The sequence below is a fragment of the Lutjanus erythropterus genome, chromosome 9 (genome assembly GCF_056507025.1).
Source record: "Lutjanus erythropterus isolate fLutEry1 chromosome 9, fLutEry1.hap2, whole genome shotgun sequence".
Lineage (NCBI taxonomy): Eukaryota > Metazoa > Chordata > Actinopteri > Lutjaniformes > Lutjanidae > Lutjanus > Lutjanus erythropterus.
Genome location: NC_139325.1, coordinates 13,562,190 through 13,580,000, shown reverse-complemented (window position 1 = coordinate 13,580,000; position 17,811 = coordinate 13,562,190). Strand labels below are relative to the sequence as shown.

The 17,811-nt window shown below is 40.4% G+C and overlaps 1 protein-coding gene across 4 annotated transcripts in view; it reads left to right on the top strand.

The window, feature by feature from the left end:
• trak1a (trafficking protein, kinesin binding 1a) overlaps nt 1–17,153 on the top strand; it is a 46,092-nt gene extending 28,939 nt beyond the window's left edge. For all 4 annotated transcript variants that reach the window (XM_084726210.1, XM_084726208.1, XM_084726209.1 and 1 more), the window contains 14 exons: nt 862–938; nt 2,054–2,170; nt 2,395–2,495; nt 2,954–3,062; nt 3,418–3,496; nt 3,639–3,769; nt 3,890–3,964; nt 4,495–4,632; nt 4,725–4,801; nt 4,917–5,156; nt 6,376–6,704; nt 9,383–9,868; nt 12,166–12,268; nt 14,445–17,153. In XM_084726210.1, coding sequence (XP_084582336.1) covers nt 888–938; nt 2,054–2,170; nt 2,395–2,495; nt 2,954–3,062; nt 3,418–3,496; nt 3,639–3,769; nt 3,890–3,964; nt 4,495–4,632; nt 4,725–4,801; nt 4,917–5,156; nt 6,376–6,704; nt 9,383–9,868; nt 12,166–12,268; nt 14,445–15,516 — 3,108 coding nt within the window. In that variant the 5' untranslated portion in view covers nt 862–887 and the 3' untranslated portion in view covers nt 15,517–17,153. The remainder of the gene's footprint in view (nt 1–861; nt 939–2,053; nt 2,171–2,394; nt 2,496–2,953; nt 3,063–3,417; nt 3,497–3,638; nt 3,770–3,889; nt 3,965–4,494; nt 4,633–4,724; nt 4,802–4,916; nt 5,157–6,375; nt 6,705–9,382; nt 9,869–12,165; nt 12,269–14,444) is intronic.
• Nucleotides 17,154–17,811: the final 658 nt, after the last annotated feature.

The window sequence follows — 17,811 nt, the reverse complement described above, 5'->3', positions numbered from 1 at the left end:
CACCTTCTCTCTCCAGCTGATAGTGTTGAAAGTGACTAACAGCGACTGTTCAAATATAAACCCTCTCATGCTGTGGTGATATCTGGACCAAGCCATTTTATCTAGATTGATGTAGAAATGTAACCTCAGAAAAACTCAAATTCGATGAATAATTGTTCCAGCCTGAACTTTAAGCAAATTAATTTAAATTATTATTTAATTATTATTATTAAATTATAATTAAAAGTCACAGCTTTTCATGAAGACAAAAGGAATTGATAATGAATGTCAACTCATGTAGCTGCAACAGCAGTGCTGGGGTGTGGTCCCTCACGTCGTGTATACATTCAGTAACTTATCTTTTCTGAAGTATTTGGCATGTAGGTGGATGAATATGTGGGTGTGTATACTTCTTACGAATATAATGTGATTAATGTGCTGAGAAAAGAGTGGAAGAAAAAAGGAGATAACAGGAGAAACAGGGAGGCACTAAAATCTTATATAATCTTGAGTTATGTCATCTGGAATTAGATTTTTAGTCTATTTTCAGTCAAGATTTATCTCACATGTATTTCCTTTAGTTGCATTACAAATAACATACATACATACAATATCCAAAATACATTGTAAGCTCATTCATCATGTTCTCAACAACCCGAAAATCAAAAACTCACCATGTTTTGTGATCTATACAGCCTTAAATGGTGAAAAGCAGTGCTGAAGTTGCTGTTGTGCAGCCGTGACACCTTGGGTGAATGTGATATTGTGACAAATTGAATACATGGCTCACTGTTGTGATTTATTTCAAAGTGCATCGACTTTTCAGTCATCTTCTTTCAGGAATTTTCTAATGAGGCATTTTCTTTCTTTGTGTCCGTGCAGTGCTGTGTGCTGACCGAGTGGGCCAGATGACGAAGACCTACAGCGACATTGATGCTGTCACTCGACTACTGGAAGAGGTGAGATCATGTCAAGTAAAATCAGTTTAAGTAGAAGAAGTACAGAGCACTGCAGTGTATGCAGACTGTGAGGTGCTTTGGTCAAATGTAATGTGATCTGATAGTCTAAACACAGGTCACTTCATGAGGCTGGTGACAAATGAGGTTTTATGGAACTGCGTCATAAAACTCATTTCCACAGCTGATATTCAAATATTACTTGTCCACATTAGAATGTCAAGCGGGACGTCACCAGTGAAGACCTCAGCCAGCGCTCTCGGCACAAATAAAACCTGTGATAACAGAATGGTGTTATTGTTACTTGAATCATCAAATCCAACAGCCAGCCATCCAGTTATTGACTAAATGTGATATTCAGAGATGTCATACCATCAACAAACAGACCAGACAACTGTTGTCACTACGTCAGACATCATTGTACTGACCTCCATTTTCCAAAAGTTTACTTCCTTTGGATGACAATGCATTAATATTCACTATTCAGTTTTGAAACACAAAGCTGAACCTCCTGATCTGAATGGGTGTGGACTTCTGTGTTGCTCGTAGCACTTTAAGACCAGTATTATTGTTACTGACCGAAGCTAGACTTACTGAAAACAGGAGTGTCTGGCAGGCATTTGCACAGGTTCATAATAAGAGGTTGAGGTATTAGGTGTCCTTTTTAAAGACACTACGATTGTTCTCCTCAGACATGACATTGTGTTTCTCTGTTGTTTAAGTCTTCATTACACCTTTTCTCTCCTTGCGGAGGTATTTGCGGTCAACTCTCACATTTTAAATTTGCCTCTGCTGCATGTCCTTCACATATAATATTCCTAGAGGACACAATTGCACTGCCATATTTAAAAAAAAAAAAGATAGTCCCACCGTTTGGGAACCACCCTTATTTGTGTTCTTGAAAATAGTTAGATGAAAAGATCAATCTGTTTGTTAAATACCAAGACTGGGCTAAACTTCTAGCTTGGCTCTGTCTGGAGGCAAGACTGATATCAATCTTCTCATCTCTCCTCAAATCATGACAAAAAAAGCAAATAAGTGTTTTATTCCTGTAAGGTCTGTAATGTTTTCAGCTGTTGTGCTGTCAAAACACTAAACAACACTTTGTCTCTGTGCAGAAAGAGCGTGACTTAGAGTTAGCAGCTCGTATTGGACAGTCACTGCTGAAGAAAAACAAAACCCTCAGTGAGAGGAACGAACTGCTGGAGGAGCAAGTAGAGCACATACGTGAGGAGGTACGCAGGGAGTGTGTGTGTGTGTGTGTGTGCTTCTATATTTGGTGGTAATTAAACGTGACAATGTTTGGAAAAAGTCTTTATAAATTAAGTATATATGTCTTTGTCATTTTTGTAGGACCATACTGGTGGTTAGGCCTCGTTGTTATGGGCTCTGTGGGTTTGCAGTCATCTTTTACTTTAACAGTCTATCTGCACGTCTCCTTCACTTTTTCTATGTGTAGGTTTCTCAGTTGCGTCATGACTTGTCCATGAAAGATGAGCTCTTACAGTTCTACACCAATGCTGCTGAGGAAAGTGAAGGGGAGTCTGTCACATCTACACCGTAAGTCTCCTTTCATTCACCTCCCCTCTTCACCTTTCATCACGTCTTCTTTATTTCTAGATGAAATATTACATTGTGCAGTTAATCACTGAAATTTAAGTCTAATGCAAATTAACACACTACCCTCTTAAGCTTTATCAGGTGCGAGGCATGAAAACATGTACCAAATTTATGTATTATGCGTCTTGATATGAGTATATGAGCATAGTTAACTAATAATAACACAGCTCAACACTACCGAGGCTGTTCCTGCTAATGCATATAATCTGTATTTCACACTACGTATAGCATAGTAATGGCGATTGATTGACACACTGATTCACATGCTTCTCTCCTGTGTGTGTGTGTGTGTGTGTGTGTGTGTGTGTGTGTGTGTGTGTGTGTGTGTGTGTGTGTGTGTGTGTGTGTGTGTGTGTGTGTGTGTGTGTGTGTGTGTGTGTGTGTGTGCGCATTTCCAGTGTGCGCCCCAGTGAAAGCAGTGTGTCAACTCCAACTTTTTTCCCCCTGGACTCGTTGCAGAAGAAACTCAAAGATCTGGAGGAAGAAAACAAATCATTGCGATCTGAGGTACACACTCAGACACAAGCAATCAAACACACTCAATATTTTTCATAAATGGTTAATTGTTAATATAAAAAATTAAACTGTCACATTTATTTATTTGTTTATTTATATGAGGCAGAACACAATACATAATAATGTGAATGTGCTGGGGTTAGCTCAGCTTGACAGCAAATTTGCAACCATCTTGAAGTCTGTTTTTAATTAGTTTATTGGCAGCAATTCTGTTTGTTTTCATGAGAAGGTGGTGCAATCTGAGCATGACTTCTAGTTATCTTTTAGGATAAGTTATTTAAGGGGGTGATAAGCATGTTTGTGTGTAGTATTGATTAGTATTATCTGTTTATCATGTTTTTTTCAGGCCAGTCATTTGGAGACAGAAACTATCTCCTATGAAGAAAAGGAGCAGCAACTTGTCAGTGACTGTGTCAAAGAACTACGTGAGTGTTAGACTGACTGGACTGATATTATGCACAGTGTTATATCTGTCAACTGCTTTCTCACTCTCTTAAAGGCAGTGAGGCAAGGTTTTTTTTTTTTGGCAGATTCTCACTTTTGATAAATGCCTGTCGATCCTTCCAGGTAATTCCAACCTGCAGATTTCCTCCCTGGCTGAAGAGCTGGCAAGGAAGAGTGATGACGCCTCCAGACAGCAGGAGGAGATCACACACCTCCTCTCCCAGATAGTCGACCTACAGAAGAAGGCCAAGCTGGTATGAAGCCTTTCTACTGATGATGTTAAATGTCTCCTGTATGTTAGTCTTATTAACGCCTGTATGCAGTGCAACTGGATGCTGTGTTTTTCATATCTGTTTTATCTGGTGTGTTTGTAGTATGCCGTGGAGAACGAGGAGCTGACTCAGCACCTGGGGGCAGCAAAGGACGCCCAGCGACAACTCACTGCTGAGGTCAGGCAGTCCGCACCCCTGCTGACCGTAGCTTCATCATTGTTTTTCAGCAGTGTTAACTTCCACTTACAAATATGTTGCTTAAAGAGCCTGCCTTGGACCAAACCATGTTTCTTGGTGTTATCTGTATACTGCTCATGTAGTATTTTTTTTTTTTTTTATTGTAGACTTGGGGTATTACTTACCTATAATATCAATCCAAATCCCAATTGAGTTCTTATTTATTACAGTATAGTTATATACAGTAGTACAGATACAGATACAGTAGTAGTTATGGATAAAAATCAGTTCAGAGGTACAAACCCAAAGCCTCCCTGCAATATTTTATATGTATTTCACTGACAGAATTACAAACAAGCAAAACACAACCTCCACACCAGAGGTAAAAACTATATTATAAAGTGCTTTTAGTTAATGATGTTATAATGTTAATGCACATTTGTCTGCATATCATAGGTACATATAGTATTTATTGTCAATTTCTTCTCATCTCGTCTCTTGATTTCCTGATTTCTTTTTCCTTCCTCCAGTTGCGGGAGTTACAAGATAAGTATGCAGAGTGTATGGAGATGCTTCATGAGGCTCAGGAGGAGCTGAAGAACCTGAGAAATAAAACTCTACCGCTCAGCACACCGAGGCGTTTCCACTCCCTGGGTCTGTTCCCAATGGTGAGTTTATATTCATGAACATGTCTGTCAGTATCACAGCATCTCCATGGCCCCAGCAGCTACAAAATCTTTTTTTTCCCCTTCTTTTCTAGGACTCTCTGGCGGCAGAAATTGAGGGCACCATGAGGAAGGAACTTCAGATGGACGATCCAGATGTAGAAGAACAGAGGTATCAAGAGGCTCAGTTTAAAAAGAAAACATAGATGAATGTTGAATATAGAGAAACGTCAGGGACGATGCGTTAAAACCCTCAATTTGAGATTCATGTGATTGTGTTTCTCCAGACTGCAACCAAAGCGAGTGTTCCAGACAGTGAAAAACCTGAACCTGATGCGTCAGCAGCGTTCATCGCTAGCCCCCTCCCCCCTCAACATCCCAGGCTCCAATCAGACATCATGTTTCACCTCAGGACGCTCCAGCAGGGTGGGCACACCGCGCTCCAACTCCATTTACGGAAGTGATATGGGAAGCGGGATCATCCTGGACAACAGAACTAGCAGTATCCGGGAGAGTCCAGATGATGGGTAAGCAGATCAACTCTGCAACTCACATCTTAGATTTTTCTGGAGTTTAGTTCTGTCTTTGCTTTTTTATTTTCTTTCTTCCTCATTTTCTTCAATAACTAAAGGGATGCCACTCACTCCATTCCTGATTTCTGTGTTTATGGTATCCTTGGTGTTTGTTATTGTGTTTCTATGGTTTATCTTTTATATTGTTCTGGTGCCTAGTACTAACTAAAGCCTACGTTTTAGATTTCGGTCATTAGCTGCTGTGTTTTTGTTAGTATCTAACACAAAAGGGACCAAGTGACCTTTACAAAAGATTCTATATACAACATTCAGCCTCAGCAAACAACTATTTGCTCTGTAAAGATATAGTAGAGTAATTGCTGAGCAGAGAATGAAGCCATGCTCCGTCTGTCTGTGCTGTAATCCGAGCTTCTTTCCTCTTTGTTTTGGTAGCCGGTCCGACTGCACCTCCATGTGAGTGTGCATGTTAGTGTGTGAGTTTTCAACATGGCGGCAGGGGTCAGACTATCATATTCAAGTGGCATCTGCCAGGGCTGAAAAAAGAAGCCAACACAGAAGTGCCAAAAACTGCAGTTCCCCAAGTGGCCACTTGACAGTGGCTCCAAAAACAAGTCAATACCCATATTCAAATTCCCAACTTCCAAACACCAGAAATAAACATGTTTATAGCCTGGTACAAAAAACGGTTTTGGTCTCTATTTCATTTCATTTTTTATACCCATTTTGTGACAACCCTGCAAAGAGTGAATTTTTATATAACTCAACCATTTGCATTATGTTAAAGTTAAAAGTTAACTCATTAAGGGCAGGCCAGTCACAGATGCCTCCACCTCTTTGCCCATTTTTGGATTAGCTGGCAGTCATTTGAGACAGGCACGGCCAAGATGGCGACAGCCAAAGCCACCAAACTGTGAGCTTGACCATGACTCCTCAGACACCTCTGGGTGGTGTCATGAAAGCTCCATCCACTATGTATTATACAATCTATACAGAAATAGGCGATGCAGTAACAGAATCTTGATTTAAACTTGATCACTGCTTTGTTTGACAGTTTGTTTGTTTTTTTTAAACACAGTTTAAAACTTTCTTGTATTACAACTAAACAAGCTTGTTTTGGCCTAAGATGCTAGTGCTCTAGGGCTGTGAATGTTTCATCCTGTACCTTTTAAAAATCATCACTGAAACCTAACATTAACTATGTGTCGCTCTTCAGGTCAGAGGACTCTAACAAGCGGCCCCCTGGCACCCCAGGGACCCCGGGCAGCAGGGACCTGGAGGCAGCCCTGCGGCGCCTGTCCCTCCGCCGCGATAACTACCTCTCAGAAAAACGCTTCTTCGAGGAGGAGAGGGAGAGAAAGCTGGCTTACCTGGCCAAAGAGGAAGAAAAAGGAGGTGAGGGGTGTAGTGGAGGCCCAGGGACGCCAACAGAGAGCCTGCTGTCACTGTGCTCGCATCCCTCCCTTGGAAGCGTCTGGTCAGGATATGCCTTCACAGCGAGATCCTACCTGCCGGAGAAGCTGCAAATTGTAAAGCCGCTAGAAGGTGATTATTCCTCTCAGAGACACAAGTCCTGTAATGCTCAAAATGCTGAGCGCAATGAAAGTCATCAGAAACCTCAACAGAATCAAAGTCAGAGAAATTCAAATTGTATATTTTTACATACACCCCAAAGATATACTCAGACGAGTCAAATCCAATCACAGAACCAAAGACACGCCCTTCTGAACCAGCAGCAGAATCAGTATCTGATTTTCCATAACCACAGTCCATCCAGAATCTGTCTGAGTGCCTCACAGGGTCCTAGGACCCTGCGGAGGAGCTCCAGTTTGATGGAGCTGAGCTCACAGGCTCACCTCAGAGCTCCGCTGGCTTTAGTCACAGGCCTGCTGGAGGTGTTGGAGCAACAGGAAGGCAGTTTAAATCTGCAGCACTCATTTTACTTCAGACACACACAGCCACGCTGCTGGTTTGAACTATAGAGAACCAAACAGCCTGCTGTGTGCTGCTAAAAAGTTCTGAAAACACTTTGTGCTGTTTATCTTTTTCAAAGCAGATGTGATTGTTTTTCTTACATTTGATACATTTAACAGGAATGAAAACATATACTATACCATAGAGGGATACATACTGCAAAAATACTTTAGTTTAGGGGAGATTATATGAGAACATTACATGTTCCCAGTGTTATATTTATCCCAAATACATCACAAATATTGAGCACTTTACTTTTTTTTTGCAGTGAGAGAGTCAGCATATTGTATTTTTAGATGGCACACATATTCTTTATTATGCTGTAATCATTTATTTCCATACTGTATTTGTTGTGGAGTTTGTGGACTTGAATTGTTCATATATTTGCTGTCAGTTATGATGCCATTACAGATACAGAGCAGGTTCGGTTGCAGTGTTTTCCCCCTATCTTAATATTGATGAATTTGCCAATAGCAGCCTTAAACCTTAAGTTGTTTTCTTAATTGAATATGTGCATTATGTAGCCTTTAAAGTATTCACTTTTTCACACTGTCACAGTGTATTTCCTGTTTTGTGGCACCACCTACTGTTCAACCTCAGTTATACCACTTGCATGGTATCAAAACACTAGAAAAAATGCAAAAACACAATCGATGAAATGTCGAAAATGGTCCTTTGCTTTTTGTGTGAAACACACACACACACACACACACAAAATATATATATATATATATATATATGTATATATATGTATGTATATATATATATATATATATATATATATATATATATATATATATATATATATATATGTATATATGTATATATATATGTATATATATATATATATATATATATATATATATATATATATGTATATATTTACATGGCAGTGTATAATTTCAAGTCTGATGATGGTTGGTTGAGATGTGAGAAATAATCTAGAATCTTTCTCAGATTTGTATTTTATTTCTTGGTAACTCAGATTATTTGCATGACATTGTTCTGCCTTCAGAATTATATATATAATAATTCTAGTTGCTGTCAGGTGACTATCCTGTATCCTTTAAAAAGGCAGCAGTCCAGAAATTAACTAATATTCTAGGTTTTGACAGTATTTTACTGTATTCGACATACATTAGTGCCATACTACTGCATGTACTGTTTACCCCTTTCACTCCTCTTTTGTTTGCCTTTTTCTTCTCTTCATTTAGGTTTTGTCTTTCTTGTCTTTGCACTTTACTTTTTTCTGTTCAGCCTGTCTGTTTTCTTGGTTGGTTGATTTCTTGAATAAAATCTCACTAATTTTCTCACCTTCCCTTTTCTCTCATTCTTTTTGTGTTCATCTTTTAAGTTTGTATTCTGACATCTCTTAAAGGACTTTCATGTATCATGAGAAAACAACCATTCATTGGACTTGAAATTAGACCAATTTACTACTGTAGGTGCAGGAATGCATAATAATCAGAAAGACTTGACCTGTTAGAGCACGTCACTCACTATCAGTGCAGTGTGTGTCACAGTCTACATGTGCTGCATGAAGAAATATTGTACCGATCTCAGAAAATAACTTTGCCCGTCCATCATGTGTGAGTACATATTCATGTGACATGGATTGTGTGACAGTATGTATGCATGACTGTGTTCCTTGTGTGTATGTATGTGTGTGTCTACTATATGTTTATATACAGTATAATGTCTGCCAGTAAACTGCATATTTGATCTATTTTTAAACATTTAAACATAGAAATGACATTTACTGAACAGATAGGATGTCACTGTCTACACAGAGTGAAGTGCTCTTTCTCTGGATGCAGCATATGATACTTCAGTTCAGGGAAGGAAGCCTAGAGCTGAGTACAGCAGCGTGCTATTGTGAGCTGCCATGTTACTCCAAAGTAAAGGTTAACATATAAATTGTGCCTGAAGTAATACATAACATTATTTAGGTGTAATTGAACTTAAGATAGCAGTGTGGAAATCAACATTTGTACTTCCACTGGATGCATTTATAAACAGCTTCTATGATCATCACTAACACTGACATATTGCCCTTAAAGTCACAATGAAAAGGCATTTTAAGAGCATCTAGTTTGACATTTTTTACATTTATTGACAAACTGGTATGTATGATGACATAAAAAAAAAGTGAAAAAAAGTTTTTGCCACAGTTCTGAGGGCAATAAGTCAACTTGATGAGATGCATGTGTAGCAGAGAGCGCTTTAACACAAGTTTGTCTTTTTTCCAGGCTCTGCTACTCTCCACGCATGGCAGCAGTTGGCCCAACCTCACATGGGTGCTCTGCTCGATCACCGGCCTGGTGTGGTCACAAAGGGCTTCCGCACTTTAGCGCACGAGCAGGAGCAGGAACAGGAAGAAGGCTGGCAACTGGACCAACCAGAGGAGGACGAACTTTCATGCGACTCATTCACTGGTTTGTCAGGAGAGAGCTGCGCTCCCATGGATCCTCCTCGCTCTACCTCTTCTCCCTCTGTCTATTGCAACAAAAACGGAGACACTGATGACAACAGCCAGTTGGAAACATTGCAAGGAGAAACGTGCAGGGCTACAGACGCGATTCAAGTAAAAGACGGACATGTTGCAAACATGCCCCTTTCATTCTCCAGACCCTCCCCTTCTTCTTCTCCTCTCCCTTCTTCTTCTGAGATGAACGGGCACGTGGACCTCAAGGAGCTCCAGGCCTTACAGCCCGCCACAATGGACCGTAAGCCTGGTGAGGGAGCACTTAGCTGACGTCACTGCACTGCATCCACCATCCCTTGTAACCCTGGAGCATTGGGATAAAGGGGAGGGGGGTGAAGAGGAAGGGTGGGAGGGTGAGGGATTAGGGAAGGCATTCACAGGACATCTCACAACCCCCAGTGTGACGTCCCTCCCTGCACAATCACGCTCATGTGCATACACCTGCACACCCACCCGTCCCACCGGCAGTCCCTGTGTGTGCAGCCATCGACACCCATCAGAACAGAGTTTGTTTGTTTTAATTTACTTCAGTTTACATCTTCCCTCTCAGTTCACGCCTTCTTTCACTGCCACACTTTGCTTCATTTCAACCAATCACACGTATTTTTCTTCATTGATGCCTTTCCTCTTCAACACAGCTGCTGAAGTGTATAACCTCAGGGTGTCTTTTATTCTTCTAATATAATTCTATTCTCAGTTTCTCAATGGTGACCTGCAGCACAGATTTATTTTATTTGTTTTGGTGTAATTCATAGAAATTTCATTCAGAAAATATTTTGGAACTAATTTTGTCTAGCAGTCAACACACACACTAAAACACCAGTGTACCACACAATCACAGATCCAGTGTGTTGGCACGTACATGTATATGAGGTGTTATTAGTGCAGCTGTCCAAGTCACATGAACATGTAACATCCACGGGTGGTTAATACTGGAGCTGGCCTATAGCTTTATACACACATACTGGTATATTTAGCTATGGATTTCAGACACAAGGAAAGTCCAAGGGACAACATGTTAAAATTCAAACCTTTATTACCAACACCCTACCCTTTCCCACCCTTCTAAATCCATTGCTATGAGTTTGAAGGGATGTAATTAATGATCACCTGCACGATAATGGCCAATCACAATTATTTTTGATCAATTTTAAGATTATCACAATTATTCATTGGTCTTGGAGACAATTTTTTTTATTGCGCTTTAAAAAACAGCACTTCTTTCATTTCCATGTTGTGCTACATTCCTGCTAATATGCAAATATGTGCTTCAAAACAAGCTTGGTCCTCATTTACAGTAAATCTCTTAGAAGCAAAATATAAATAAATTCATACCAAAACTTTCTACCCAAAATGAAATCAACACAGCACTGCTTTCACTGTCCCACTCAGCTACATTCATATGATGACACGCTATGCAGGGTCGCTTTTATTGATTCTAAACAAGAACAGCAATTCAGTGAGGTACTGCAGTTTGTGTTTGTGTTATTCAAGAGGTCGAACACGTCAGTTGTGTTGCTTTGCAGCGCAGACACAAGTCATAGTTTGCTCTTGCTCAACATCACTTGCCGTAAACTTGAAGTACTTCCAAACAATCCACTGTGAGAGACTAGCTCTTCATTTTCTGCTCCAGATTTGATTTCGTTTTGACCATCTGCTGCCTGTTATATATTACTCTTCTGCTCTGGACTGCAGCCACAACATCCAGGAAATTTTACATGAGCTGTTGCAGGGTGGCTGGCTGTTAGTTTAGGAAGTGCTTCATTTTGACATGCAGTAGAGTCTTCTATGAGTGGAGCAAATATTTTAAATATCACAGTTGATCGTGTTCATTTAATTGTGTGAAGCCAAAAACGTGAACATGATAAATATTCAATTGTGCAGCCCCACCAAGCAGAACAGTTATAATCAAAATGACACTGACCAAACTCTTGAAATTTCTGTGTTTTGCTACATTTCCCCTGCAAATACAATACAGTCAGTCCTAGAGGGGATCATTAATTACTCCTGATCTTTCCCACAACACACAATGAAGAAATAACTGGCAACACCTCAATATGCCTGTGTATTTAAGAAAGAAGAGTACAGGCAGTGACAAAAGGAGCCACATCACTCACAGTACACTGGAGGCATGATAGTGAGTGCTTTATTATGGGATGAACAAGAGGAATGATAACAGAAAGCAAAACCTGTGTCAATGGTCATGCAGGGCACCTGACAATCTTTTTAAGACAGGTTTTTATAATTTTTCAATTCTATTGTTTGACGATGACCAAAACACATGAAAAAGTGAAAAGGTGAATCAGCGAATACGGTAATGAAATGATCTTTCCTTTGCTATTTCTGTTTCATCCAATCAGCACACTCCATCATTACTTCATTATCATTTCAATTATGGGGCTGATCTATGCTGGAGCTTTTGCTTGGGGCTTGTACTATGATCATGGCCTATTTCTTCTCCACTTTTGTTGTATACAGTGTTTTTCATAGTGTTGCTTAGTACCTTCTGTCTCAGTACTTACAGCCTTCTCCTCTCATTTCCTCTAGTTAATTTCCCAGGGAAGTGTATGTCCCATACTAGCTCTACCTACACCTTCACCACCTGCAGGATTCTCCACCCATCTGATCAGCTGACCTCTGTGTCCGCAAGGTAAACATCTTAAATACCTGACTACTTTTTATTACTGTTGTGCTGTATTCATTTTAAAACTATCTATATATCTATCTATAGCAACAGTTCAATCCGCTGGGTGTACTGTAATGTATTATTGTGAACACAAGATGGAGTAATTTTTCTATCTGGTTTCCATTTTTGCATTAAAGCTTTACCAGACACATAAATGAGAGAGCACTGCTGCAGCCTTACATAAAAGACTGCCTACAGTAGTCACAGTTAATGTCTGATAGTGCTACTTGATCATGATTTGAACAAAAACTCCACTGAGTTCTATAAATCAAATAGCAGCATCTCAGTCAAGGACCACATTCCTCCTCTTTGTTCCCCTCTGATCAATTTTAAATCAGGGCAATTTTGATGTCACAGCTCCTGTCTTACTTCATACTGTGTATCCCTGCTGTCTGATTGGCCTCAGCAGGTCAAGTGATGAGGAAGATGAAGTGGAGTTGTATCATATGGTTGTCATGTCCGGAGTAAAGCAGACCCATTGAGTGCACCCACTGGGGTGCACATGGGTGAGGCAATGCATGGGAGTGCATTCCTAAAGACTGTGGGTGTGTGTAAACCAGAATAACAGCAGCAGTTTGCCTCTAATGTTCCCCGCCATCGTGTTCCTAACTTAACAATCCAGCTTCTGACACAATGCTGTGACTCCAATCACTGATCAAATCTAACTTGAGCATGGGTATTCATTCTTGCCCTTGAAAACAGTATTTGGTGGAAATAATTTAAGATACCAGATATGGTTAAAAGCTGAGGACTCTACGAAGTTGATCTTTGTTCTTCCTTCAGCAAAAAGAACTGGCTCAGGTGTGGTCAGATACTGGAGGAGACTCTCCTAACTTAAAGCTGGCCATTCGGTGTCTGCTGCTATACCCAAAATACTGGACCTAGTGTGGACCTGGACCCTGAACCAGAGGCTTTACAAACTCCTGAAGCAATAAACAGCAGCTGTCCAAACACCAGACCCAAAACCATTCATAGCTTTGGCCAGACGTAGATCATTCACATCCAATACCAAAGATCTGTTTTGAATCAAGAAAAGGGTTATGATATCCTCCCTTTATATGACCACTCTGCCCATCATTACTCAAGCACCAAATAAAAGTCATGTGATGACATCTAAGTCTGCTTCTTTTGCTGAATGAAGATCAGTAAGTGAACTTTTGTGCTTGTCACTTTTCACTGTGTACCTACTTATAATCAGGGTCAGGGCTGGGCAATATTATACTGAATATCATGATATGAGACTAGATGTCATCTTAGATTTTGGATATCATTGAATAGTGATATGACATAAATGTTGTCTTTTCCTGGGTGTAAAGGCTGTAAAGTGATGTAATTTGTTAAAGCTGTCTTATTATTTGCCTTTACCCACTTAGTAATTATATCCACTAATATTTTGTGAAAGCACCAGTAGTCATCCCTACAATATTGACGCAATATCAATCCATATTGGTATCAAGGTATTTGGTCAAAAGTATCCTGATATTTGATTTTGTTAATATCGCCCAGCCCTAATCAGGGCTTTAATAATTAATTTATTGTGTGGTAAATAATAGTCTAATGTGCGTGAAATGCGTATGTCTTTCCTTACTATCATTTAAGTTAGGGGTTGTCAACCTTTTGTAAGATTCCACCTCTGAATGTTAAAAAAAAAACAAAAAAAAACTGCCTCTGCAGCGGTAATGTCAAATAGTGGGCATATTTTTTTTTTTCCAAAACTAGTTATTTTTTTAATTTATATGTGATCAAGAATTGACATACATAACAAATGTCAAATCTAAATTTTCTGTGACAAGTTATATTTGAATATCACTTCAGCAATCATTATAATATCGTCAGGTAGAGACAAACATGTTTTGTGTGTAAATTCTTGAGCACATTAACCATTGGGATAAAGCCTTAACTGATCTCCATACCTCAGTCACACAAATATTATATATTATATATTCCTGCATGGTTTTGTTTTAGGTTGTGTCCATGTAATTTCTAATGTGTTTTAATTGTCACCAAAAGCCAAGTATTATGACTTGAAAACTGATGCCCAATTATTTCCGTCTCTTTACCCATACTGCTCCTCTCTTTCCTCGACCCTCCTCCATTCCTCTCTTCAACCCCTTCTCTCCCTGTACTGCTCCCTCTCCAGCCCAGCTCTAGCCTCTTGTCAAAGCAGTGCTTGCATCGGCACCCCTACCCCCAATTCCTCTCCTATACCTTTCTCAGCCCCACAGACACCATCTTACACCCCCTGCTGCACCCCACGCCGCCTCTCTCTGTCTCTCTCACTGGCCGAGTCCTCCACCAACCTGAGGGACTCCACCAAGACCACCAGCACTTCTCTGGGCCTGGTGCGCCTCCTGCTGGAGCATGGGATCTCTGCTTCAGTGTACAACCCCTGCAGCTGGGACCGAGGGATGGATGCCAGTGGAACTTCAACCCCTGTGGGAGGAGGGCAAGCACAGCGGTGCAGCGACGCACCAGAGGAGACTGAACCAAGACGAAAGGGAAAACGCCCAGACAGCCTCCTCCTCCAGCCCTCCACCCCACCCAACTCCCCGCGATCTAAATCTGCCTCCTCAGTCAGCACCCGCCCAGTTTTTCAGTTCAGCCCCTCCAGTGAAGACCCACCGTTTTATGACACCTTCCTCGCCTCTAAGCCGGCTCGTACCATCCTGAGGGAAATGCTGGGGGAGGCAGAGAGGGAGCGAGCAGGGGAAACGGATGATGATAGCCAAACAGAGATGCTCAAGCTGCGACTTGTGGACAAACTTAAATGTTTCCGCACCCTCCCGCCTAATGCTGCCTCTGTCTCATCTGGGAGTACTCTGTTTGGATCTGCTGGACTGGGGAACAGTGCACTGGGAGGAGGACTTCCAGGCTTGAACGCAGGTCTGAGGAGAAATCGAAGCTATCCTGCCATGGTAGGGGCCAGTATGGCCATGAAAGACCCAGGAGGCCCCCCTAGCACAGAGATAGAGATACTCATACCACATACGATGCAAACCCCACATACCCAACATGCAGTACACACACAGCAAATGGGCAAGATGCAAAAGAGTCACACACTGGTCACAAAGGCCGTACACATCCCACAGACACTACATGCACTGGAAAGTGTCACACCACAGACGATAATACAGAGACACACCCTGCCAAACGAAGGACTACAGGATTCAACAAGCAATGACCAACACAGTGGTGATAAAACTGGGACATAATGGGAGATATTCAGTGCATTTGACCATAGTACAACACACACAATATTACAAATATATGTAAGAGTGCACACATACAAGTTAATTCACAAAACCAAATACCCTACATAACTATATAGACATCATTATGAACAATAAAGTCCACCTACAGACTCAAATTAACAGACATCTTTCCTAGCCAGTCCAATACTCATCAGTCTGATCAATATAACTGAATGAAATGGTGGTGAATAATTCAGTGGTGGCTGACACTGTTACACTGTGTTATATACTGTCAGACCAGACTAATGATGGAATATGTTGCCTTCCTCAGTGTCTGCTGTAACTGTATATTGTATAATATAGTATATGCAATATACTGTGTCAAATATAGATTATTATTAAAAGACCCAATCTGGTGAAAGTACTGCAGAGATTTTCAATAACCCTCTTTTAGTCTCATTTTCATTCTCAGCCTGAATGAGTGCACTTTTGAAAAAAGGCAACACATGAATTTTAAATGTACTGTACTGGCCCAAATGTAAGTTTTTTGTTTTTTTTTCAGTATTTTTGTAATGGGGGGGCTGTATATCCCATGACTACAAGATTACAGTCACTGAAGCTGTACCAAGGCCGATTTGTAACCTTGATGTCAACACAGTCTAGAAAGCATTTTCTCCATTAAAGACTATTATGAACGACGTATTCACTCTGTGGTATAAGCAGACTGGGCGAAGGGTGAAGAACCGAGAGGCTATCAGCCAACTGGGAGACATTCTCTCCCATTCTTAAAAAAAAAAAAAAAAAAAAAAAAAAAAAAAAAAAACAGCCAAACAACACAAGTAAAGCTGTCCGCTGTCCTGAACGGGGCCAGCCTACTACCAGAGCCTTTATTTAGCTGAAAGGTTTTTAACCCCCCTTCTTTAAACTCATACTGTACTGTACTATTATTTATGTGTGGCAATATATTCAACTGGGCATGCCCAGATCGATCCACTGGTCATCATTCAGTAAAAATATACGATCTGAAGATCAGGATTAATGCTTTCTAGTTTCCAATCACACAATTCTTGACACACTTCTCAGCTGAGTAGATGTCAACTGTCGCATGCTAACTAACCAAAAGGAGCACTTCACCGCTAACATGATTTGTAAATGAATTACTCAACCGTATTGCCTTAAATTCTTTAACACTCTCAACATGTTTCAAATTAAAAGCCCTCTAGCATTACAGTGGACAAAACCCATTTCTTAACAAGGCTTTTATTGTGAAACATTTGCAGGAACATCTGTGACACCCAGTGGTAATACTGAATACTACCAGTGCAGTTTGGCTTATTATTAAACTGACCTGTCATACTGCTATACCAGCTGCTATAACAAAATAAAAACTGATCTGTATTTGCTGGTAATGCTTGTAGACAGATGCACAATCTGTGGCAAAAAAAAAGGTTCTTTGCCTGCTTGTTTCATTCAAAGTGCAAAACATTGTCAACTTACATTTGGGCCACTATGGTATTTTTAAGCCCTTACTTGTTTGTGTCTGCTTTGTATTGCACTGGGATTAAGTGGAAGTTATGATGTTGGCACAAGACATTTTTTTTCTACCAGCAACTTCTTATTCCCCTTTTCTGTTTGTATGTAATATGTTTCGTCAAAAATCCAGATTGTGGCTTTATTCTGTCATCTTGCTGTGACTTACTGTTCTTATGTGCCTAAAAACAGCTATCATACTGTATCTCTTTTGTTTGTTTGTCTGTTTGTTTTCTTTATTATTTTAATGCAGTAGAGAGAATTCATTCATGTATTTACATCCGAACCTGCTAAGGGTCCCCTCACATGCTCATTTGTGTCTCCGTGTCTATTTCTGGCTGTTTGTTTTCGTCTCCTAATGAGTTTGGATGAAGCATCCCCTTCATTTATAATCCACAGGGACATGTAGCACATAAACAGTAATACAGGCCAGGTCCAGCTATACCAACACCTGTTCAAACACTGTGACTACAGAAAACAAGAGGCAGGGCTGCAGAGAACAATGTTTGAGGAGGATGACCACTGAGTGATTTGAATCGATTGTAACTGAGGCATCATGGCATCCTAATCCAGCTAAATGCATTTGGGAACTGTAACATTAGGAAGTAAATTCTGCCACAGCGGCACAGTTTTCACTTGAAACCAAAGTTACAATAAAGAGTGGGTGGGACCACAACAACAGTCGCAAAACATAAACAGACCGTTAACTCAGATTTACTTTTTTCACCATATTGGCGATGTAAACCTGGATCATATATGCTGACACCGTATAATTTATTTTGTCAA